General features: G+C 42.8%; 2 protein-coding genes and 1 long non-coding RNA gene across 3 annotated transcripts in view; 2 read left to right on the plus strand and 1 right to left on the minus strand.

Moving 5' to 3' along the window:
- Positions 1-14841, plus strand: part of aldob (aldolase b, fructose-bisphosphate) — a 15347-nt gene extending 506 nt beyond the window's left edge. The window contains exons 2-9 of the mRNA XM_080774814.1: positions 4776-4888; positions 5474-5679; positions 5958-6012; positions 6224-6384; positions 7078-7161; positions 7449-7623; positions 8825-9024; positions 14415-14841. Coding sequence (XP_080630940.1) covers positions 4777-4888; positions 5474-5679; positions 5958-6012; positions 6224-6384; positions 7078-7161; positions 7449-7623; positions 8825-9024; positions 14415-14510 — 1089 coding nt within the window. The 5' untranslated portion in view covers position 4776 and the 3' untranslated portion in view covers positions 14511-14841. The remainder of the gene's footprint in view (positions 1-4775; positions 4889-5473; positions 5680-5957; positions 6013-6223; positions 6385-7077; positions 7162-7448; positions 7624-8824; positions 9025-14414) is intronic.
- The window catches only part of LOC308323011, a 411264-nt gene that overhangs the window by 102611 nt on the left and 281570 nt on the right, over positions 1-27083 (minus strand). The gene's annotated exons all lie outside the window — the stretch shown is intronic.
- Positions 21253-27083, plus strand: part of rnf20 (ring finger protein 20, E3 ubiquitin protein ligase) — a 50916-nt gene continuing 45085 nt past the window's right edge. The window contains exons 1-2 of the mRNA XM_080773871.1: positions 21253-21383; positions 22185-22379. Of these exons, the coding sequence (XP_080629997.1) occupies positions 22200-22379 (180 nt within the window). The 5' untranslated portion in view covers positions 21253-21383; positions 22185-22199. The remainder of the gene's footprint in view (positions 21384-22184; positions 22380-27083) is intronic.

Consider the following 27083-nt stretch of genomic DNA (forward strand, 5'->3'; position numbering starts at 1 on the left):
AGTAGTTCCTTTGGTGTTGTTGGTCTGAAGCTGAACACGACACGTTTTTAAGAGTTTTTGATTTACGAGTTTTAACAACTTTTAAAAGTGTGACTATATATACTTCTGCTACAATGTATAGCAGAACATTAATGTACTACAGCCCTGATCCATTCCCTCTATCGATGATCAGAACATATTGATGTGGATGACGCATCATATATGAACATATGATGGATGGATGTTTTGGTTTAAATGGGTCGTTGATTTTATAGCATTTGGAATTTTTGTTTACACGGGAATTAAAATGGAGTTTATTGCATCACGGCTGTGGTTGTGAACCCGAATTTGAACTCAGTTTTGGAGTTTAGTTTAAATGTATATGTTTATTTTCCCTTTTTTTTACCTCTATGATGGATTTCTGTTTTGACTATTTGTTAGTCTCTAAATGTTTTGATGAATTGAAAATGGTGGACCCTTTATTGTAAACAAGTGTAATGCTTAATGGTGTCGTCCACTCACAGTTAACAGTTTTTGAGTGTTTATGGAGCTGTGTGTGTCATGGCTGGCTGGCTGGTGGCTGGGTGGGTGGGTGGCTGGCTGGCTGGCTGGGTGGGTGGGTGGCTGGCTGGCTGGCTGGGTGGGTGGCCTGGTGGCTGGGTGTCTGGCTGGCTGGCTGGGTGTCTGCCTGGGTCTGAGCACGAAAACAGCATGGTGGTTTTTCACCACCTGTGCGCAACCTAACACACACACACACACAGTACAGTGACAGTACAGTACAGGGGCAGCGGTGGCCGAACGGTTTGCGGAGCGGTCTTGATATTGGAAGGTCGCTATAGTATCCCCGGACCGGCACGTTAAAATGACCACTGCTGAAGTGCCCTTGGGCAAGGCATTGAACCCCTACCATGAAATGTTCTATGAGCAGGGCCTGGCTGTAAACAAGTCCAGTTACCCTGGGTAAACATAGTACCTTTGCTTTACTTTGCTTACAGTACAGTACAATACAGTACAGTAGAGGGTACAGTAGAGGGACCCTGTCATTTCTCAACCTTTTCGGACGCGGGGCGGCATGCTGGAAGCTGGCCGGCACCCTGGGTGCGTTCCTGTGGGTCTGGAACCGGCCAAAAATGTACTTTTGATCTAGATGACCTAGAATCACGTATGAAGACACTTTTCCAACATGCATGTTGTTAACGTTTCTGGAGTGCACCAGCAGCTGCTTCTCATTTTAGAGGATGGAGAGAGCCAGCCTGACTTCATTTTGCTGCCCTTGTTCATTGTACATTAACCCATTCTGACCGGGCACCCATTTTGGTGTTTAGCATCATGTTATGCTTTACCTATTGAAAAATAGCAGATCTACAAGCTCATATCGCGCCACCGAGTGGCGCGATACGAGCTTGTAGGTCTGCTATTTTTGAAAAATTTGAAGAACGACTGACATTTTTAGAATCTGATCTCAGGTCAGAATGGGTTAATCAGACCAGTGTGTGTCCCGTGGAAACCTCGTATGAATCTGATCTCAGGTCAGAATGGGTTAATGGAATAATGGTTACCTGTGATGGACCGAGTGAAATGAGTACGAAGGAAGGCGACCTGTTCAGCAGGAAGGCATCATCCCAGAAGTCAGGCAGCCACCTCCAATACTTATTGTTGTTGTGTGCTACCACCGGGGTCAGCCCTATGTTCCCTCAGCCCTATGTTCCCTCAGAAGGAGCATTGGTCCGAGGTGCGCTGGGGGTCGGGAGAGGGTGGGTGGTTAGGTTTAGGTGTCTGCCCCGGGGGAGGTTAGGGTTAGGGTGAGGGTTTGGGGTTAGGTTTAGGTGTCTGCCCCGGGGGAGGTTAGGGTTAGGGTGAGGGTTTGAGGTAGGTTGTCGATCGGACCGTCGGCATATTGACGCGGACCCGAGGGAACATAGGGCTGAGGGAACATAGGTACGGTGTGCTACCACCCACGACTGCATAGCACGCAGAGAGCTGAGAGTTGGACTGCATGAACATTCTGCATTAGCTGTCATGAACAGGAAGTCCCTCCAGTAGTCCCGCCATCTCACTGACCTCTAATTGGGAGTAAAGGTTGCTGATGAGATTCTTGAGATCTGCATCTTCCTCCAGTGCTGCATGAGCAGCAGCACGGGTTTACTGGCAGAGAGTCTCTCCCAGGAGACTTGTATCACAACCTATACATTCTATGCTCGCGACGCATGCACACGCAGCGTCATACTCTCATTTCTTTGGCGGTTTAATGTACGTGCGGTTATTATTATTATTATTATTTTTAATTGCCTATTTTCCCTCCCCTGGAGCCAATTATGGTATGGCAGCTTATAGCCGATGTCTCATGGAGGATTGGAGGTGCACAGAGAGGTCCAAGGTGTCCACCTTACCAGTCACCTTGTAGGTGACAAGGTGTCCACCTTACCAGTCACCTTGTAGGTGACAAGTGTCCACTTTACCTGTCACCTTGTAGGTGACAAGGTGTCCACTTTACCTGTCACCTTGTAGGTGACAAGGTGTCCGTGACCTTACCTGTCACCTTGTAGGTGATATGAGTGTTATATTGTTCACCTTTTTGGATCCAGCACCAGACTCTACTGTAGGTGTTTTAACCCATTTAGGACTGACGTCGAAATTAAAAAGAAATCTTCTAAATCCTGACAGTTTTCTGAAATACCTCATATTTCTGTTTCAGTGGTTCTTCTCAATATTTAATGTCAAGGACCCCAATTTTTTAATTGTGTGTAATTGGCCACCGACCCCATCTGAAAAATAGTAGATCTGCTATTTTTCAAAAGCTATGTGATGTTTAAAACACCAAAAGGGGTTACCACTGACCCCAAAAGGGTTAATCTGTGTCTCACTGTGAGCAGAACTTTAGACCCACAGGTGTGTGTGTGTGTGTGTGTGTGTGTGTGTGTGTGTGTGTGTGTGTGTGTGTGTGTGTGTGTGTGTGTGTGTGTGTGTGTGTGTGTGTGTGTGTGTGTGTGTGTGTGTGTGTGTGTGTGTGTGTGTGTGTGTGTGTGTGTGTGTGTGTGTGTGTGTGTGTGTGTGTGTGTGTGTGTGTGTGTGTGTGTGTGTGTGTGTGTGTGTGTGTGTGTGTGTGTGTGTGTGTGTGTGTGTGTGTGTGTGTGTGTGTGTGTGTGTGTATAGAGTTAAAAAAAAGGCAAAAGCATGCTCTGTTGCACTGGCCTAAAAGTGGGTCCTTAAAAACTGCTTCAACTTCTGAGATGTATTTAAAAGGGGGGGCTTTTTGGTAAAATCCCAGCCCCCAATACCTTAATATATTTAAAAACAATTCCAAAATAGGGTTACCAGTGAAGGTAACCTAACCTGCCTATTCACTGGGGACTATGCACGGCAGAGGCGTCCACCCCCCTGAGTCCAAGTTAGACTAGTATGTACTATATGTATGTATGTAATATTGTTTTCTTCAACATTGTGACGGTATTTCTAAAGCACGGTGGCGTGTTGGGTTCCACCCTGTGGGAGTCAACAGGAGGTGTGCTGTGTTGGTTTGTTATGTAGTTTATTGTGTAACTACTTCCCTGAACACCGTGTTCACGCTGTACTCTGTACCTACTGTAACTGTACTGTACTGTACTGTACACGCCCCCACATCCGCATTCTAACCGCACCACTGTTTCATGTGACACGCATTCAGACATTTAGAGGGGCAGGTGCTCAAGTGAAGGAAAAAATCACACCTGTGTGAACAGAGTGGTGAAACTCCTCTCTCTCTCTCTCTCTCTCTCTCTCAGGCAACAGTCTGTCAGCACTGTCTCTCTCTCTCTCTGTTTCTGCATGGCACAACAGCGCCCCTACTGGTACTCATACTGGTGCTCATTAACACATACATACATACATACATGCATGCATGCATGCATACATACATACATAGGTGAACAGGCATTTTGCCCTTCACTGGTAACCCTATCTTGGAGTATGTTTTAAATAAATTAAGGTATGGTGGGCTGGGCTTTTTACAAAAAAGCCCCCCCTTTTAAATACTACACACATACATACATACATATCTACATGCATACATTTCAGAAGTTTTAGCAGTTTTTAAGGACCCACTTTTAGGCCAGTGCACCAGAGCAAACTCTTGCCTTTTTTTTAAACCCTACCCATTTTAACCAAATACATACACAGGTGAACACGGACATTGCTGGTTGTAGGAGTGGTTGCACCACTAACTAAAAGGGCACCTTGTGAAACTCTCTTCCACCAATAGAGATTCTCCTCCATGCTCCAACACTGGACTCTTTTAAGGCTGCCTTGAAAAGACACTTATTCTCTCAGGCACATTATCTGTTCTGTTCTGTTCTGTTCTGTTCTGTCTTAGTTCTGTTCTGTTCTGTTCTGTTCTGCTCTGTTCTGTTCTGTTCTGTTCTGTTCTGTTCTGCTCTGCTCTGCTCTGCTCTGCTCTGTTCTGCTCTGTTCTGCTCTGCTCTGCTCTGCTCTGCTCTGTTCTGTTCTGTTCTGTTCTGTTCTGTTCTGTTCTGTTCTGTTCTGTTCTGTTCTATTCTATTCCGGGTCAAAGTTCACCTCGCTTTACAAGACGAATTATTGACAAGAGCTGTACGTTGTTGCATCATGTCGGAGAGGTCAGAGCAGAGGTCAAAATGAGCTGGAGACTAAACCGTTTATAACATAAGTTACATTTTAAAGGTCACTCTGAATGGGTCAAAGTTGTGGAACGGGTGAACGGTTGGGGAGTCACGTACAGAGACACAGATACTGTATGTGGTGCATTAACGGTAAGATGACTCGTCCGTTCTCATATCTTCCAGGATGACTCATCAGTTCCCGTCGCTGTCTCCGGCTCAGAAGAAGGAGCTGTCGGACATCGCTCAGAGGATGGTCGCTCCGGGGAAAGGAATCCTGGCGGCCGATGAATCCACAGGTTGATATTATTAATATTATTAACATGAATCTACAGGTTGATATTATTATTAATATTATTATTATTAACAAGAATCTACAGGTTGATATTATTATTATTAAAAAAACATTGAAGTCAAGTTGAGGCTACAATAAAGATGCCTGTCAAAATTCCTGAACATGTTTTATTGTTCCACTACATTTCATATAATGTTAGGAGGGAGTTGTCTTTTCTCTTACTGTGCGACAGAACAAAAAACAAACCTTCTTTTAAATCGTTTTTTGTATTATTTTTTAAAGTAAAGTAAAGTAGTTACTTTCATAATTAAATGTAAAGTAACAAATTACTTTTTTAGATAAGTAACTATAATTCTTTACTTTTTTAAAGTAAACACTGCCCAACACTGATCATAACTAAACTACATTTCCCATCAGTCACCATGTTGCTGTATCATAACTAAACTACATTTCCCGTCAGGCACCATGTCGCTGTATCATAACTAAAATACATTTCCCATCAGGCACCATGTTACTGTATCATAAATAAACTACATTTCCCATCAGGCACCATGTCGCTGTATCATAACTAAACTACATTTCCCATCAGGCACCATGGCCAAGCGCCTCCAGAACATCAAGGTGGAGAACACGGAGGAGAACCGGCGGTTCTTCCGGGACCTCCTCTTCTCCGTCGACATCGCCGACAGCGTGGGCGGAGTCATCTTCTTCCACGAGACGCTCTACCAGAAGTCTGACAGCGGAGTTCTGTTCCCCGACGTCATCAAGGGCAAGGGCATCGTGGTGGGCATAAAGGTGAGAGGTCAAAGGGCATAAAGGTGAGAGGTCAAAGGGCATCGTGGTGGGCATAAATTATCTTTTTCATCCTCGGGTCTAAATGGGTTAACTTTAAATGATACAAATGAAGGTTATCCAGTAGCCTGTAACTATACTATACTATAACTATATATCTATATAATATAACTATAATATACTAACTATAACTATGACTCCCAACCTTTGAGCAGAGAGTTGTAAGGTTTGTGTTAACTAAGGTTAGTGTTTATCGTAACCTGATAACCTTTCTCCAACAGGTGGATAAAGGCACTGCTGGTCTCAATGGAACGGATGGTGAGACCACCACCCAGGGTAAGAAGACCAACACAACCACACCAACATAACATAACATAACCAGACCACAACCCTAACACAACCACACCAAACACCCCACATACACACCACCACCCAGGGTGAGAAGACCTAACCCAACACAACACAACCCTAACACAACCACACCATAACCTACACAACCATAACGTAGCGCTGTGCTCAGAATATTGACGTAATGTTTCATCGTCAGGTCTGGACGGCCTCTCGGAGCGCTGTGCTCAGTACAAGAAGGACGGCTGTGACTTCGCCAAGTGGAGGAGCGTCCTGAAGATCTCGGACGGATGTCCGTCGGCGCTCGCCATCGCAGAGAACGCCAACGTGCTGGCGAGGTACGCCAGCATCTGCCAGCAGGTGAGGGGAGGGGTCATCTTTGTTTTCTCTCGGCTTGATTACTGCATTTACTTGAATTACTTGATTACTTTTTTCAGGACTGCCTAAGAAAACAACTGACAGATTACAACTTGTCCAAAATGCAGCAGCCAGAGTTTTAACTAGAACTAAGATGAGAGAACATATTACTCCAGTTTTGGCATCACTGCACTGGCTTCCGGTTGTTTTTAGGATTGATTTTAAAATTATTTTACTTGTCTATAAAGCTCTCAATGGTCTCGCACCTTCCTACCTACATGACTGCCTGCCTAAATATGTCCCAAACCCCCCCCTAAGGTCTTCCACTGCTGGCCTGCTCGCTTTGCCTAAAAAAATGGCAACTAAAAAATACGGGGAAGCAGCTTTTTGCTTCTACGGGCCGTCGGCATGGAACAAGCTCCCACTGTACCTTCGTCAGGCAGCCTCTGTAGACATTGTTAAAGCTCAGCTCAAGACCCACTTCTACAACATTGCTTTTAATTGATCTTTAATTTTCTTTTGTTATTCATGTCCTCACTGTATTGCATTACTGCCTGTTTTTTAATGTCGTTGCCTTGCTTTTCTTTTATTCTCCATTGTTCTGTAAAGCACTTTGAGCTGCATTTCATGTCATGAAAGGTGCTATACAAATAAAGTTTTATTATTATTATTATCTATCTCTCTGTGCTCCTCTAGAACGGTCTGGTTCCCATCGTAGAGCCAGAGATCCTCCCTGATGGAGATCATGATCTGCAGCGCTGTCAGTACATCACAGAGAAGGTCAGAGGTCATCTAAAACTTTATTTACACTGTCAGTACATCAGAGGTAGAGCAGGTCGTCCAATGATCCATGGGTCGGCGGTTCGAATCCCGGTTCCTCCTCCTTTCTACATGTCAAAGTGTCCTTGGGCAAAGACAGTAGACACTGAACCCCAAATTGCTCCCGATGTGCTGGTTGGTACCTTGCATGGCTTCCGCCGTAATCGGTGTATGAATGTGTGTGAGCGCCTTAGGCGCTATATAAATGCACCATTTAGCATCGTGCTAAATGTGTACCTGTATTGTAGGTGTTGGCAGCGTGCTACAAGGCCCTCTCAGACCACCACGTCTATCTGGAGGGAACTCTCCTTAAACCCAACATGGTGATGGCCGGACACTCCTGCAGTAAGAAGTACACGCCACAGGAGGTCGCCATGGCTACCGTATCCGCGCTGAGACGCACGGTGCCTGCTGCCGTGCCCGGTACGCACACTCACGCACGCACGCACGCATGCACGCTAGGGCATTAAGCAACTAGTAGACTATTCGACTAGTAAATCCACTAGTCGACCTTGTTGGTACTACTATTTGATTTCCTGATTTCGTAGGCCTCAAGATCGGGTAGATTATAGCAGGGCTGGACTGGGACAAAAATTCGGCCCGGTCATTTTCGCGCGATTTTGGCCCAGACCAGCCGGCCCACCACAACCAGCTTGCAAATGGCAGAAACTCTACCGCCCGCTCCGTCGAGGCACACACAAACAAACAAACAAGCCCTAAATACCACCAGTTTTACAGAACAACATAAATGATACAAACCAACAGGCGACTACACAACGCTTTGTTGCTCTCACAAGAGAGAATGATGCTGGCAAAAGGATTCAAGATAGAGGAGGGTTTATCTGTCACTCACTGATACCGGAACAGTGAAATTATCATGATGGCACTGGCAGAATGGCAGCACAATTATATATAAATATGTATTGTCTTCAGTCTGTAGTTGCTGAACATTACTACATTAATTATATATATAAATATGTATTGTCTGTAGTTGCTGAACATTACTACATTCAAAATGTGGAACAACACATTGATTGATTGAAATATGTATTGACAGTTATGCAGAACCACAGTACATTCAAGCACTACTCGATACAAAACAGTTTGGTAGCCATAAACGTCTAATTGCCAATTAAGTACCGGATGCCACGGACGACAAGACGTCTTCCCTTGGGAATTCAAAATTAATTAATCATTTTTTATATTCTATATATTTTTATTTTCATCCATATTTTGAAAATTCCTCTAATCTGGTTTACAGGTGATGACATGTACATTACATGCATAATAGAATTACACATTCTTTCTTTCTTTATGATGGGAGAATTGGCACTCAGAGCCTAAACTGGTGACCACCAGGTGGCGCTGAAAGAGTTCTGTGAGTGGACGACCCACATACATACATGGTAATACATCACATGCATAGAAATAGTCATCAAGGCTCAAAAGCTAAGAACGTCATTTACATGTGGGGCTACGGGCTGTAAGGTGGTGGAGGATAGGGCAAGTGCTACGGGCTGTAAGGTATCATGCTCATCCCCCTCTTATGCTCCTCCCCCTCTCTCATGGCTCCTCCCCCTCTCTCATGGCTCCTCCCCCTCCCTCATGGGCCCTCCCCCTCCAGGGATCTGCTTCCTGTCAGGTGGTCAGAGCGAGGAGGAAGCGTCGTTGAACCTGAACGCCATCAACCAGGTCCCGTTGCCCCGCCCCTGGAGGCTGACCTTCTCCTACGGCCGCGCGCTGCAGGCGTCCACGCTGACCGCCTGGAGCGGCAAGGCTGAGAACAGGAAGCTGGCTCAGGAAGTGTTCTGTAACAGAGCCAAGGTACTGACCGCTACTGACCTACTGACCGCTACTGACCGCTACTGACCTACTGACCACTACAGGAAGTGTTCTGTAACAGAGCCAAGGTACTGACCTACTGACCACTACTGACCACTACTAACCGCTACTGACTGCTACTGACTGCTACTGACTGCTACTGACTGCTACTGACCGCTACTGGCCACTACTGGGTGGGTGGGTGGGTGGTTGGCTGGCTGGGTGGGTGGGTGGGTGGCTGACTGACTGACTGACTGACTGACTGACTGTCTGTCTGTCTGTCTGTCTGTCTGTCTGTCTGTCTGTCTGGCTGACTGACTAACTAGCGCCCCTGGAAAACTGAGAGATGTGTGTGAACATTGTCCCGTGTTCTCTCATGCATGTATCACGCAGTGACAACATGTCTGTCTGTCACAAAGGTACTATAGACATGTAGCACGCAGTGACAACATGTCTGTCTGTCATAAAGGTACCATAGTCCAACCTGTGTTATTATCACACATGCAGTATATCACGCAGACAGCGCATGGCATGCGCTGTCTGCATACACTGTTTGAATGGCTTAAGCATCTTGAAACATTGTTTGTAATTGCACAATTTTAATTGCTTGCACACTTGGAAATATCCTACAAATTTCATATGACAAAATATATTTTTGTGTTGCTCGCCCCTCTGGGCCTCTCTCTCTACCACATGTAGCTTCAGTGTAGCTCGCCCCTCTCTCTCTTTACCACATGTAGCTTCAGTGTAGCTCGCCCCTCTGGGCCTCTCTCTACCACATGTAGCTTCAGTGTAGCTCGCCCCTCTCTCTCTTTACCTCATGTAGCTTCAGTGCGTTTGGTTAATTATTAACGCACGGCGATGAACTTTGACCCCCGTCTCTCATTCTGTCGGACTCGGAACAGACTATGTCCTAACTTCCTCTGTCCTAACTTCCTCTGTCCTAACTTCCTCTGTCCTAACTTCCTCTGTCCTAACCTCCTCTGTCCTAACCTCCTCTGTCCTAACTTCCCTTTTCATGGCAAGGTTCTATATTTATTTATTCTGCATTTGAGCCACGGAACCACCGTTTGATGACATTTAGCCTCTCAGACCCATCTGAGCCACGGACCACCGTTTGATGACATTTAGCCTCTCAGACCCATTTGAGCCACGGAACCACCAATTAATTACATTTATTGACGATTGACAATTTCGTCAACAAATAAAAACTAGACTAAAATGTTAGGAAGGGACTAGTGGAGAAGAGATCCAGTATAAGTCATTTTACACTTTGTTGCATGCTTAAAATAGCTGATCTACAAGCAGCGACACGTTGTGAGCTTGTAGATCTGCTATTTTCAGTGTAGACACAGTTTGGCATCATAGCCATTGACCGAGGGGAGAGACAATTCAATTCAAAGGGCTTTATTGGCATGAGAAAACATACGTTTACATTGCCAAAGCAGAAAGAACAATACAACAATACAGCAATACAATCAAAACAAAAATGATGTACATTTGAAGGTCAGAATCTTCAATAGATCAAATTCTATGTACCAAGGTCACTCGATGCAGGTATAGTGCAGGAATATACACAATGATTAGTCTTTAGGGTGGTTGTGTTCCATTTGATATCCTTCTCCTATCACAGCAACTCACAAATCTTGCTGCTGTGTTTGCACATTGTTGTACTTCGCCCAGCAGATATGGGAGTTTTTTGTCATTGAGAGAAGAGAGGTTTAAGTTTTGTTCCTACTACGCAATCAAGTGACTTTGATGTGAAAGTGGATTCGTTTAAATTCTTCAAACAAATACGTCTGAGAGATTTTTTTTATGCCTAGTTCTGATTCGGTTGTGGCCCCACCTCTCCCTTCTGATGCTAATGCTACTGGTACTACCATGTCTACTCCATTCAGAAATAAAAGCACCTTTATCCCTCCTAGCAATCGCAATGCGTCTATTGAAACTTATTGTAGACTGGTTGAACAAGAGATAATGTCACGTTTACAAGAAAAAGATGCACACATATCTCATTGTAACCTTAACATAGACGAGAAGCAAGCTTTGCTTGATCTCAAGTCTGATAATTCAATTGTAATTAAAGGGGGCGCTGTTGTTTTGCTCAACAAATGTGATTATGTCATGGAATGTCATAGACAGCTACTGGATGAAATCTCTTATACAAAACTTCCCAGTAATCCTGTTGAAAACTTTAAGGGTACAGTAAATGACACTCTACAAGGTTTTTTACGTTCTGGTGAGATTACAAAAAAGGAATTTGAATTTCTTAATAAACAGCATCCTATGACACCAGTGTTCTATATTTTACCTAAACTTCATAAAAACTTTGAGAAACCCCCAGGTCGCCCCATTATATCAGGCATCGACTCCGTTACAGCACCTCTCTCTTCTTTTGTAGACTTCTTTTTATTGAACCCTTTAATGAACTCCTCCCGTCCTATGTGAAAGACACAGGTCACATGATATCCATTATTGAAAACCTTGAACCCTTAAGATCAGATACCTTTCTTGTCATGCTGGATGTAGAGTCGCTGTACACAAATGTACCTCACGAAGGCGGCATCCAGGCCCTGGAACATTTCCTATTAGAGCGCCCCACCTCAGCCATACCCTCTAACTCGTGCATTGTCACTCTGGCTGAGATAGTACTTACACACAATTACTTCATGTTTCAGGATGACTATTTTCTACAAAAGAGGGGTGTAGCGATGGGGTCACCTATGGGCCCCTAATTACGCAGGCCTGTATGTTGGGTACCTAGAGAAATAAAAAATTCTCAATCCTGTTCAAAACCCATTTTTTACAAATATAACTCTTTGGAAAAGATATATAGATGATGTCTTCCTTCTGTTTAATGGTACAAGAGAACAACTTAATAACTTTTTTTTGTTTGTTAACTCATGTTCAGATCATCTGATATTTACCATGTCTTTTGATTTTCATTCTTTGAACTTTCTGGATCTACTGATCTGCAGGGGAGAAGATGGTGTTTTATATACTGACCTTTACACCAAGCCAACTGACCGAAACAGCCTACTGAGAGCTGACAGCTGTCACCCTCTACATCTAAACAGCCTACTGAGAGCTGACAGCTGTCACCCTCTACATCTAAACAGCCTACTGAGAGCTGACAGCTGTCACCCTCTACATCTAAACAGCCTACTGAGAGCTGACAGCTGTCACCCTCTACATCTAAACAGCCTACTGAGAGCTGACAGCTGTCACCCTCTACATCTAAAAAACTGCTTACCGTATAGCCAATTTTGCAGAGTCAAGCGCATTTGCAAGAAACCTACGTATTTGAACCGGCATTTGACAAATATGCAGGCTAAATTTAAAGAACGGGGCTATTCTAATACCCAGATTGACAACGCCCTGGATAAAATCAATCAAAAACCCAGGTCTGATTTATTTCACAGACAGTCAGAAAACAAGACTCAGTCAACCATCTTCTCTACTACCTACTCTAAAATGTCTGAAATTTTCAGTCATATTATAAAAAAAACACTGGCATATTTTACAATCTGATTCATTATTTAATAACACCTTTTCCAAACCTCCTCTGATTGTTTTCTCTCGTGGTCAGAGTCTCAGAAAGCACTTGGTCAAGTCCGATTTACCCCCTGTCCCAACCCCTACTCAACGTGTATTGGCTCCTATTCCTAACGGCAACTATAAATGCGGCTCTTGCGCCCAATGCAACAGCACTAGAAAATGTCATAAATTTAAGCATCCTCATTCTGGTAAAAATATCCCCATCAGAGGCATTATTACCTGCACAACTAGGGCTGTCATTTACCTTCTTACATGCCCTTAATGTGGCAAGGCATATGTTGGTATGGCAAGAATATTATATATCCTGTTGCCGCCCATTTTGTGGAAGCCAACCACCCTGTGTCCTCTCTACATTATATAGGCATAGAACCACCCTGTATCCTCTCTACATTATATAGGCATAGAACCACCCTGTATCCTCTCTACATTATATAGGCATAGAACCACCCTGTATCCTCTCTACATTATATAGGCATAGAACCACCCTGTATCCTCTCTACATTATATAGGCATAGAACCACCCTGTATCCTCTCTACATTATATAGGCATAGAACCACCCTGTATCCTCTCTACATTATATAGGCATAGAACCACCCTGTATCCTCTCTACATTATATAGGCATAGAACCACCCTGTATCCTCTCTACATTATATAGGCATAGAAAAAGTGTCTGTATCTAGAAGAGGAGGACAGATCGATCAGCTTCTGCTTAAACGCGAAGCTTTCTGGATTCAGTCCTTAAAAACATTATCTCCCCTTGGCCTTAATGTAGATTTTGACCTTGAATCCTTTTTGTAAAAATATATTACAATCAAACTATTTTTGTACCTTTATACTTAACCTTTTAATACATTTTTGGTAAACCCTCCTTTTAACCTTACTTTGATGGCCGCCTTCCCCCTTTTCACCTGCAGGTCTATTGCTAGTATATGTATCGAATCTACTTAAAATGTTTTTTCTATATTGATTGCATTGAATGTATTTAATTATGTTTTTTATTTTTGTATAGTTATTGCTGTTATATGGTTCTTCATTTCACATTTGCTCTTCTGCTGTAACTCTTTCATACATTGTGTCTCCATGACAAGGAATATTTATTCCAGATCCTCTTAGGAGGCCTTATAGTCATTTTTTGAGAAATTCTTGTATGTGAACTTGAGACACCACATGACCATGATCCCGACCTCTCAATTCACAGGGACAGGTCTTATTTAACCCGTTTTCCCCTACCCCCTTCTGATTGGTTGCATGACTCTCTGGCACCATATTTAAGTGTGAACCATGATGTGCTCTGTATTCCCTGATGAAGGCTTAACCGCCGAAACGTTGGATATTTCTGTCTTACCTGCTGTCCGAATAATTATTGGTACTCTGGCTATTGGTGTGTGCGGCCACCTTCTTGTTTATTCAAGATCTCCTATACAGTTTTCTTCTTTTCTTCTTTGTACACAGTTTTTTGTCATTGGTCATGTTTTCAAAATCTCTGTGTGTGTGGTTGTAATCTGTGGGAAGTATGTGTCTCTGATGTCTTGGTACAATGGACAGATGGTTAGGAAGTGTAGCTCGGTTTCCACTTCGTTTAGTGTGCAGTGGGTGCATAGTCTGTCTTCTGTCGGGATACAGGTCTGCCTATGATGGCCTTTCACGATTGCGAGACTGTGCTCACTGAGTCTGTACCTAGTTAAGATTTTTCTTTTTGTTTTGGGTCGGTTGTTTTGGGTCGGTCACGGTGAGAGAGAGAGACAGACAGACCGAGGGGAGAGACAGACAGATGGAACTTGTTGTGGAGAATAAAGTTGACCGTGGCCTTGTCTTGTCTTGTGTGTGTTTCAGATTAACGGCCTGGCCTCTAAGGGAGAGTACAACCCCTCTGGATCCGCTGACAAGGCCTCCATGCAGTCCCTGTTCTCAGCCAGCTATGTTTATTAAAACATAAAGATACTAACTAGTCTGTTTATTAAAGATACTGTACTCCATGCAGTCTCTGTTCTCAGCCAGCTATACGTTTATTAAATCTACTACTGTACTGTGAACACTTAACCAGAAAAAGTTAATGAGTGAATGACCAAATAACTGTGGACCAAAATCTGAACGAAACCAACACTGTGATGCGGTCTTAAACCATGAAACCATGTGTCGCTAGCATGCGCTACTGTCTTAAACCATGCCCAAACAAGCTGAAGTCACGTACAGATATTCCATCTTTTGTTTGTTTGTTTTTGTCAAATGAAATGCAATAAATGACGTCTGTGAACTCTGACGCAGTGAGTCTGTGATGTTTTGCTCTAAATGTGTGACGCAGTGAGTCTGTGACGTTTTGCTCTAAATGTGTGACGCAGTGAGTCTGTGACGTTTTGCTATAAATGTGTGACGCAGTGAGTCTGTGACGTTTTGCTATGAATGTGTGACGCAGTGAGTCTGTGACGTTTTGCTATGAATGTGTGACGCAGTGAGTCTGTGACGTTTTGCTATAAATGTGTGACGCAGTGAGTCTGTGACGTTTTGCTATAAATGTGTGACGCAGTGAGTCTGTGACGTTTTGCTATGAATGTGTGACGCAGTGAGTCTGTGACGTTTTGCTATGAATGTGTGACGCAGTGAGTCTGTGACGTTTTGCTATAAATGTGTGACGCAGTGAGTCTGTGACGTTTTGCTATAAATGTGTGACGCAGTGAGTCTGTGACGTTTTGCTATAAATGTGTGAGTGAAATCAATGTGAGAACGATCAATGTGAGTCACGGTTTCAACTTCTAGTACAGGCGTTCTCAAGGTTTTTTTTGGCTGGGGACCCCCTCTCCTCTGGGGACCCCCTCTCCTCTGTTTTTTATTAGCATATGCACTCCATAGGGCTAGACCACATGGACATACGTGACCAGATATTTGACTGAGAGACTGCCATCGCGCAAATTCCAGCTTTTCACCTTTTTTCAAAATGGTTTAACTTTAATTCATGAGAATTCTATGCTAGAAATCAGCCAAATTAGTTTTCTTTTACTCTGATCATATACTCAAAGCCAGTATAGATTCAAGATTGCTTTATTTTGTCATTATTTCCAACTGTATCATTCGAAATTACGAAGAAGGCTTTCTTACCTTTCTTTGTAGTTGTTACGTCCCCACCAAAGAAGTGTTTTTTTTAATGTTGAAACATGAATATTTTATTTTAGGTTTAGCATTATTAATTGATTTATCATGAAGATAACGACTATTATTATTATTAAAGTAGGCCTATTATAAAGTTGGAGGTACAGTATTGTGTAAACAAAGTATATACAGTTGGAGGAGGTACAGCATTGTGTAAACATAAAGTATATACAGTTGAAGGTAAAGCATTGTGTAAACAAAGTATATACATTTGGAGGTACAGCATTGTGTAAACATAAAGTATATACAGTTGGAGGTACAGCATTGTGTAAACATAAAGTATATACAGTTGGAGGTACAGCATTGTGTAAACATAAAGTATATACAGTTGGAGGTACAGTATTGTGTAAACATAAAGTATATACAGTTGGAGGTACAGTATTGTGTAAACATAAAGTATATACAGTTGGAGGTACAGCATTGTGTAAACATAAAGTATATACAGTTGGAGGTACAGTATTGTGTAAACATAAAGTATATACAGTTGGAGGTACAGCATTGTGTAAACATAAAGTATATACATTTGGAGGTACAGCATTGTGTAAACATAAAGTATTATACATTTGGAGGTACAGCATTGTGTAAACATAAAGTATTATACATTTGGAGGTACAGCATTGTGTAAACATAAAGTTACAGTTAGAGCATTGCATTTACATGTTGGGTATAAAGTATTTTTTCTAAACAAAATTTCAAACGTGTTTAATTAATTAAATCCAACCACCAGCAGGTGTCGCTGTTCAACCACACTTGGAGAATGGAGATCAAAGCGACCCGCCGAATGCTTTCCCCCAAGATGATTATTATCCTGCTACCCTAATAGACAGGGGTACATGAGCACCTGGCCGTTCATTCGTGCTCTATCTCCGACCAAGCCACACTTCCACCACACATCTCTCTATGCAAAATAAAACCTGCACACTCCCACAAAAGACATAGACTACATTGCATTCGCCAAAAATGTCTTCTTTACTGTTTAAATATTACTTTTCTGAAACACGCTATTCTTGCTCAACCTCAACAGCCTACGTCAGAATCGTCATGTTGGCGTCTACTACGCCAACTACGTTCACTTAATGGGGCCAGTCCTTCACAGTGACACACGCGTTAGATGAACCACGCGACCGGGATGGTTTCTACCCCTCAATGTCGTGCCTACTCTACACTGCCATCCCAAGTCCCCTCCCCCTTTCACTGCTCCTGTGTGTGACCTGTGAACTACTCTCTGACTGCACTGTGGCTTGATTTATATGTGCGAGGTGGAAATGTAATGCACATAAATTAATTATAGGTCCAGCAAGCAAATCATGATTGTCTGTTTGTGCTCAATAGGTCACCATCACATTCCGATTTTAGGTGTTGTGTTTTGTATGACCTTTATTTTGGCCAGTAGTTTCATATCTATCCTTTTTCCGACCAACACAGAACATGCTAACGGTGTTAGCGCGTTAGCATCCATCTTGCTTTTGATTTCTATGTGCGAGGTGGAAATGTAATGCACATAAATGAATTATAGGTCCAGCAAGCAAATCATGATTGTCTGTTTGTGCTCAATAGGTCACCATCACATTCCGATTTTAGGTGTTGTGTTTTGTATGACATTTTGGCCAGTAGTTTCATATCTATCCTTTTTCCTTTGACCAACACAGACCATGCTAACGGTGTTAGCGCGTTAGCATCACACAGCTTACAGCGTCAGTGTTGCATGAATACTTTCAACCATGACAATGCCGACTACTTTTGCTACACACACTTCCCAAGGATTATGGAGATGTCTTTATTTTATTTTTAAGGTTGAGAAATTAATTATGGTCGTTTCTAATCTCAGCATTTCACAAGAGAAAGACGTGGATGCCTTTCGGCTGTTGCCATGTCTCATAGAAACAAGTAAATAGGTCTATAAAAATAATCCCAAAACAAGCGCATATAACAGGGGTCTGTAACCTATTTTAAATGAAGTGCCATGTTTTTCTTTTCTAGATAGTGAGTCAGCCACAAGCTCACATCACAACAATAATCCATGTAATAATCACAATAACAATACTAATAATAATAATCATAATAATAATAATAATAACAATAAACTTCTTTGTAAACTCACTCATTTACAAACAAGCTCACATCAGAACAATAATGCATGTAATAATAATAACAATAATAATAATAATCATTATAAGAAAAACAACAATAACAACACTAACAACAGTACAGTACAGTACAGTAAAGACGTACAGTAAAGTACAGTACAGAGGACAACATTACAGTACAGTGCAATACTAAGGAGTACAGTACAGTATCCTGCTACCCTAATAGACAGGGGTACATAAGCACATGGCCGTTTATCCAACAGCTTTCTCCGACCCAACCACACTTTCACCACACATCTCTATATGCAAAATAAATTCGGCACACTCCCAGAATACATATAGGCTACATTTCATTGAAAAAAAGAAGTAAGTCTTAATTACTGAATAAATATTACTTTTGTCAACCACGCCATTGTTGCTCAACATCAACAGCCTACGTCAGAATCGTCATGTTGGCGTCTACTACGCCAACTACGTTCACTTAATGGGGCCAGTCCTTCACAGTGACACACGCGTTAGATGAACCACGCGACCGGGATGGTTTCTACCCCTCAATGTCGTGCATTTGCTGCGCCCTTCTAATGCTGCGCCACGCCTACTCTATACTGCTCCATGCGACTCGAACAGCGTCAGCAGCAGCAGCTCCGAGCCTCCGTCAGAAAGGCTGCCCACAGCACTGCACAGCCCCACACCCAAATGAATCGAATGAATGAATAAGGCGCTTATATCGCTTTTGCTCAGTGGATGGGACATTTACATTAAAAGCAATCGGATGGACGCGTGGATAACGGCATGGTTGTGTGCAATCGGAGGGAAAGCTTCCATAATCCATATAGCTTCCATGCTAGCTGCTTCAGACACAGGGGAGGGGAGGGAGAAATAGTGCGAAATAGCGCTTATGCAACAATTACCCTAAAACACAAACACCTCAACTCGATGTCATTGTGAATAAGAATTTCGAGCGAAATAATTTTTTTTGGAAGGACACTTTCACCCAGCATGAAGCTAAATGTGGAAGCCGTGTGTGTCACACCAAAACGGGTGACCGATATAATCCTGTAACCAGCCTCTCGCACTGCCTGCGAGTTGGCTCCGTCTAAGGCTCCGTCTTATGAGCAAATTTAGAACTTCCGGTCTGAGAGCTAGCAGATTTAAGACATCCGGTTGCTTTCAGAATAAAATAAGGTTATTTAATTCGTTAATTAAATCATTTTTACATTACATTATTAGTATTATTATTACATTACAGTTATTGTAAAGACACACATTATGTTTCTGTGTAAAAATAAGTAATTAAATAACAAAAAAGTTATCTAAATGGATAAATGCTATTCACTGGAGTGCATGGACTTTATAAAGTGGACACTGGACAAAAGACGGCTCCGCCAGGCAACTATCTGGACATACCCACGCGTTTGGGAAGATGTCCTCTACCACCCCACAGTCTCCGCTAAGCGGGAGAGGTGTAAAATTCACAGCAGCAGAGCTTCTACTGGGGTCAATGCAAAAAAATGTACCGTTTCCGGACCCAGAATGGACACTGGACAAAGAGGCCTCCGCGAGGCAACTATCTGGACATACCCACGCGTCCGGGGAGATGTCCTCTACCACCCCACAGTCTCCGCTAAGCGGGAGAGGTGTAAAATTCAGAGCAGCAGACCTTCTATTGGGGTCAACACTCAAAAAAGTGCCGTTTCCAGACCCAGAATGGACACTGGACAAAGAGGCCTCCGCGAGGCAACTATCAGGACATACCCACGCGTCCGGGGAGATGTCCTCTACCACCCCACAGTCTCCGCTAAGCGAGAGAGGTGTAAAATTCAGAGCAGCAGAGCTTCTACTGGGGTCAATGCAAAAGAAATTACCGTTTCCGGACCCAGACTGGACACTGGACAAAAGACGGCTCCGCAAGGCAACTATCTGGACATACCCACGCGTCCGGGGAGATGTCCTCTACCACCCCACAGTCTCCGCTAAGCGGGAGAGGTGTAAAATTCAGAGCAGCAGACCTTCTATTGGGGTCAACACTCAAAAAAGTGCCGTTTCCAGACCCAGAATGGACACTGGACAAAGAGGCCTCCGCGAGGCAACTATCTGGACATACCCACGCGTCCGGGGAGATGTCCTCTACCACCCCACAGTCTCCGCTAAGCGACTAAATGGGTGCTTATATTTCTATGTGAAATGTGGTGATGCTGGCATCACAATAGATGCCAACATCACGCTGCCTCCGTCTAATAAGCACATTTACAACTTCCTGTTTGGAAACCGAAACAGATGCTTCTGACATTTGCCTGTGCGTGCTTAATCGTTGTACTTCTGAACACATTTCCCAAATCTCAGTGATTTATCCACACATCGCTCTGTGTGTGTGTGTGTGTGTGTGTGTGTGTGTGTGTGTGTGTGTGTGTGTGTGTGTCGCGTCGCCCTCCAGCTGCAATTGCGAGTGTGCGCTGTGTGCAGGGCACACTACTGAGTTTAAAACCACAGCTGAAACATGAAGTGGAGTCTGTCAATTCCCGCAATTTCCTTCTTCCCATATTGCGCTGCAACGACACTAGGATTGAGCCCCCCGAAGGGGGGCGAAATTCTAGTTATTGTTATTTAAATGGCAAATGCAGATCTACAAGCTCACAACGCGTTGTGAGCTTGTAGATCTGCTATTACATACGGTAGCCTGTAGGCTATACATGTTTAAAGGGCTCGCTTCATTTGGGCTTGTTTTCACTTTCACTAAATTCATTCCGCTCATGACACCAAAATGTGGAACGCCCTACCAACAGTCATTAAAGACATGCAAATCCCTAGACTCTCAAAGACAACCTATACGGACCCCCCCCCCCCCCCTCCCGTGGTCTTTGTCCATGGACCCCCATTTAATGGCATTTATTTTTCTGGGAGCCCCAATTTATATTGTAAAATCAATGTTAATTTAACTCTGAGAGTGTACAAATGGACTCTCAGAGTTACAGACCCATAAGGGTCCATTTGTACACTCTCAGAGTTACAGACCTGTAAGGGTTCCTAACTTGGTTCCTTTATAACTATCATTTAGCTGGGGACCCCCTGGAACTCCCTCGAGGACCCCTGGGGGTCCCCGGACCCCACTTTGGGAAGTTATTAAACAGACCTTTACACCCTCCCTCCGCTGGGTGGTGCTGCGGGACTGTCAGTCGGCCTTAGGGTTCAGTGTTGCCATGTCTTCTTGTTGTAAGCGAGTTAATTTATAGTCAAGGGATTCACATGTCTTAATGACTGTTGGTAGGGCGTTCCACATTTTGGTGGCGTGTGTGTGTGTGTGTGTGTGTGTGTGTGTGTGTGTGTGCGTGCGTGTGTGTGTGTGTGTGCGTGTTTGTGTGTGTGTTTGTGCGTGTTTGTGTGTGTGTGTGTGTGTGTGTGTGCGTGTGTGTGTGTGTGTGTAGCGCTTGTTTCTCTCCCAACCTGGCAACCCTGCTCATCCGGAGGAGAGAGAGACAGACAGACATAGAGCAGCAGCATTTAAACATTAATCTAATAATTTCTACATTAATAAACAGATTAATATCCTCAACGTTCATAACTTCAATACAAGGTAAGAGCAGTTTAAACATCAAACCGTTTAATTAACGTTAAAACACAGCAGGCTAGCCGAGGAGTTAACCGTTAGCATGTTAGCATCAACATTCACACAGTTTGAACACAATGACGTTACTTATGTTTATTAAAACACCATCTCTAAGATATTCACACAGTTTGAACTGAACTGAACAAAATTATATTGTTCATGTTTATTTATTTATGTTTATTTTTCCAACAAAACATCTAAACACGTTATAATCATAATTATAAATAATACTGGCATGTTGGTTCCGTTTAGCTCTAAGAGATTATTTATTCATTCAGCGTTTGAGCCACGGACCACCATTTGATGACATTTAGCCTCTCAGACCCAAAACTAAAGAATACAATTTCATCCATTCTGTATTGATGTTGGTACCATTAGGAGAGACAACATGGTGTTGGTACCATTAGGAGAGACAACATGATGTTGGTACCATTAGGAGAGACAACATGATGTTGGTACCATTAGGAGAAACAACATGATGTTGGTACCATTAGGAGAGACAACATGATGTTGGTACCATTAGGAGAGATAACATGATGTTGGTACCATTAGGAGAAATAACATGATGTTGGTACCATTAGGAGAAACAAAATGATGTTGGTCCACTGGTGGTCCCCGGACCACCTGGAACCCCTTCAAGAACCACTGGTGGTCCCCGGATCACTTGTTGAAAACCACTGTCTTATGTGGACACAATAAATGATTAAGTGTGTTTGTGTGTGTGTGTGCGCGTGCGTGTGTGTGCGTGCGTGTGCGTGTGTTCTCCAGGACTGTTGGTTGAGGATGTCGGGACAGAAGCGCCCATGTGACCCGAGCGGCGGCCCCTCCCCCTCCTCGTCGGGGGGCGGGCCCCCGGAGAAGCAGCGCCGGGGCCCCGAGGAAGGGGGCGGGCCCGGCGCCAGCGGGGGAGGCGGGGCTACGGCCGTGGAGACCGTCATCAAGCTGGGGGGCGTGTCCAACTTGGTGAGTTTTTGTTGATTGGTTGATTTGGTTGATATAGTTAGAGGCGACCAAACGGAGAGCGGAGATCTTACCACCGCGGCTCAGTGACATCACCGCGGCTCAGTGACATCACTGCGGCTCAGTGACATCACCACGGCTCAGTGACATCGCCGCAGCTCAGTGACATCGCCGCGGCTCAGTGACATCGCCGCGGCTCAGTGACATCGCCGCGGCTCAGTGACATCACCGCGGCTCAGTGACATCACCGCGGCGATATCATGGGGGTGCGATGCGCGAGGCGAGGCGAGCAGTGACTCACAATGAATTTGGCTTAAACAACGATATAGCGGAGAGAAACGCATGCTTGGATTGATCTCATTTATTTTAAACGATAAGCTACAACTGTTGCTTTCGCCCAATTGTAGCGGCGTTCATGAAAGCAGTGACGCACAAATAATTAGGCTTACAATAAAACATCCGACCGTACTAACAAGTCAACTTTAAATAAAACTGCCTGACACAGCTGGCATTACCTCTCAATTTTTTTTAATTATAATCCAGACATTGTAAACAAAAGGCATTTTGCTTCTCTTCAGATTGAAACTGAAGATGTGAAAACACCAAAACAAACACCACCCGATCGTAACATGAATGAACTCTTAAATCAATCAAACCCTCTAAGCTCTCTATGGAACAAAAAAAAAAAAAGAACGTAATAAAAGTAACAGTTTGGCTACCATTCAAAAGAACACACGCTGTCAGGTGTAAACGAAGTAACTTAGCGGATTTTTCTTCTCCTCTTGCCGTAACATTAACTGAAATAAAGCGTCATTTAATCGAGGCTTTATGACAGCAGCGAGACGAGTGCTTGCTGCGAGGCGCACGCATGGCTCGCAATCATAGCTGCCTGGGAGAAATGCGAGGCCCTGTGCTTTAAAGGTAGTGTAGACAAGTTTCCAGCCAAGATTTAAAATATATATGAATGTATTTTGTTGGCCTTTTTTCCCTCTATCTTTCCCTTTATTATGATGCTGAGGTGTTCTCCTGCAACAGCACACTCTCCCTTTGGCCCCCTCTGGCTGAATGCACTGTTTATATCCACTACAGTTTACTACTCGGGACGTCGGAGGGGATTTAAACTTTTAGCCAATTGCAGCGCGAGGCTGTGACTGTGTGTTTGACCCAGCAGTATTATAATGAAAACGCAATGCGATTTCATTGCAAGTATAATATTATCCCCATATCTTAGTTTCACCATTGTTCATGTGAAATAGTATGTTTATGATGTAATATGTACGCCTGTTGAAATTATGAGAATCGCTATGTATAGCGCATGGTTGGGTGGTCCGGCCGGCTTGAAGCTTGCATTCAACCCGTGCTCGCCAACTGTGACAAGCCGTCGCGGATCATCATAGCGTTTTTTCTTCATTGCAATGAATAACCGTGGACAAAGTAGTTCACATGAACGATGCTGTAGTGGCTGGGGCATTTGAGGGGCAATATGTTTTATATGCACGATTACAAATGAAATATAATTGAATTGAGAGCCAGTGAGTCTGCTCCACTTGGAAACACTCAATCAATTCTGTGTACAAACACTGGAAACTTGTCTACAATACCTTTAATAATGTATTTGTTAATATCCAAAACTACAAAAATGATCACATTTCTATCTAAGGACAAACCTTATTAGAAAAAATATTATTTGAAATGTGTATAGGTTACTGAATTGCAAAATAAGTATAATTACTAGGCTACCTCATGCCAGTCAGTTGCACAAATATATATCAGGTCAGATCAATTAGCCGAGCGGAGCGGCTTCTCAGCACAATGATGACCAGCTCTTTACTTACTTTAATAATATGACATAGTGTTGGATCTCCATTCTCCAGACAAACAAACCTTGGATTATATTTATTGGATTTATTTAATTCTTTCTTCAAACCATGGCACGAGCCACGAGGTAAGAAACGATATAATTATCCACTGTTCGCACAGCACAGCACAGCACAGCACAGCACAGCACAAGGCAGGTGTTCTTAATCTCTTCGCATTCCCGTCAAAGTAGCCTATAGCCTATACCACACTAACTCTGTGATCAACCTTCTTAATGTATAGCCTATACCACACTAACTTTGTGATCAACCTTCTTAATGTATAGCCTATACCACACTAACTCTGTGATCAACCTTCTTAATGTATAGCCTATACCACACTAACTTTGTGATCAACCTTCTTAATGTATAGCCTATACCACACTAACTTTGTGATCAACCTTCTTAATGTATAGCCTATACCACACTAACTCTGTGATCAACCTTCTTAATGTATAGCCTATACCACACTAACTCTGTGATCAACCTTCTTAATGTATAGCCTATACCACACTAACTCTGTGATCAACCTTCTTAATGTATAGCCTATACCACACTAACTCTGTGATCAACCTTCTTAATGTATAGCCTATACCACACTAACTCTGTGATCAACCTTCTTAATGTATAGCCTATACCACACTAACTCTGTGATCAACCTTCTTAATGTATAGCCTATACCACACTAACTCTGTGATCAACCTTCTTAATGTATAGCCTATACCACACTAACTCTGTGATCAACCTTCTTAATGTATAGCCTATACCACACTAACTCTGTGATCAACCTTCTTAATGTATAGCCTATACCACACTAACTTTGTGATCAACCTTCTTAATGTATAGCCTATACCACACTAACTCTGTGATCAACCTTCTTAATGTATAGCCTATACCACACTAACTCTGTGATCAACCTTCTTAATGTATAGCCTATACCACACTAACTCTGTGATCAACCTTCTTAATGTATAGCCTATACCACACTAACTTTGTGATCAACCTTCTTAATGTATAGCCTATACCACACTAACTCTGTGATCAACCTTCTTAATGTATAGCCTATACCACACTAACTTTGTGATCAACCTTCTTAATGTATAGCCTATACCACACTAACTCTGTGATCAACCTTCTTAATGTATAGCCTATACCACACTAACTCTGTGATCAACCTTCTTAATGTATAGCCTATACCACACTAACTTTGTGATCAACCTTCTTAATGTATAGCCTATACCACACTAACTCTGTGATCAACCTTCTTAATGTATAGCCTATACCACACTAACTCTGTGATCAACCTTCTTAATGTATAGCCTATACCACACTAACTCTGTGATCAACCTTCTTAATGTATAGCCTATACCACACTAACTCTGTGATCAACCTTCTTAATGTATAGCCTATACCACACTAACTCTGTGATCAACCTTCTTAATGTATAGCCTATACCACACTAACTTTGTGATCAACCTTCTTAATGTATAGCCTATACCACACTAACTCTGTGATCAACCTTCTTAATGTATAGCCTATACCACACTAACTCTGTGATCAACCTTCTTAATGTATAGCCTATACCACACTAACTCTGTGATCAACCTTCTTAATGTATAGCCTATACCACACTAACTCTGTGATCAACCTTCTTAATGTATAGCCTATACCACACTAACTCTGTGATCAACCTTCTTAATGTATAGCCTATACCACACTAACTTTGTGATCAACCTTCTTAATGTGCATATTTTATTTGTAAAAAGGAACACTGTATTAAGACATGGCAGTATAATATTGGTGCAAAATGGAAATATGTAATTAAATACCGGAGGGAGAGAGAGAGAGAGAGGTAAAGCCGTTCCATTTCTCGCAGGCGCGTTCGCACAACCAAAAAAGCGTCTCTGTCTCTGAGAGTTTATATTATAGTTAGTTACCGTACTTATATTAGTGCCGAAAAGAGACAATAAATCCCGCACTCCGAAGGGGTTGTAGTGGCAGGAAATCAGGCATGGATAGAATCCTCTTCGCTATAATAGGTGCCAACTTTGCATAACGTGGCACATTATTTTGACATCACAGCGGTCGTGGACTTCTTAGCATGTTTTAAAATGCAACCATGTCACTTTTGACCTATTTTTCCTGCGTGGACCGCTGGACGGCGTGACTGTATACTGTATATATGACTGTATACTGTAGCTGCTTGACTTCCTTGTTAAAGGACAACTTTAGTTTAGGTTCATGTTTTAGGTTGTTATTAGAGTAAGTAAAAGGTGAGTGTTAATTTTCTTTCATTTGCTGCTTTCTTTTGTTTTGGGGATTTTAGCTGTTTTTGACAGCGGGGCGGGGGCATTAGAGCATGGGGCTAAATATGTATTTTTTTTACAAAATATTATGGCGATTCATTTTTTTATTATTTACTATAGTCCTAATAAACCCCAAGAAATTACATCTGACCACAAAAGATCACAGGATCTATTGAATGTGACAAACTGACATATTGAGCCTATAGTATAAGCCTTCCCCCAGTAGGCTACCTTCACATTCAGTAGATCCTGTGATCTGCTATGGCCAGATGTAATTTCCTGGGGTTTATTAGGACTATAGTAAATAATACAAAAATAAATCACCATAAAATGTTGTAAAAAAATACATATTTTGCCCCATGCTCGAATGCCCCCGTCCCCCTGTCAAAAAGAGCTAAAATCCCTAAAACGAAAGAAAGCAGCAAATGAAAAACAATTAAGACTCATCTTTTACTTTCTCTGATAACAACCTAAAACATGAACCTTGGTTGAAAAAAACTAAAGTTGTCCTTTAACACGTGTGGATGGAGGAGGCTCTGCAAGGC

This window comes from Protomyctophum bolini, assembly GCF_963924005.1.
Source record: "Protomyctophum bolini genome assembly, chromosome: 10".
Classification (NCBI taxonomy): Eukaryota; Metazoa; Chordata; class Actinopteri; order Myctophiformes; family Myctophidae; genus Protomyctophum; species Protomyctophum bolini.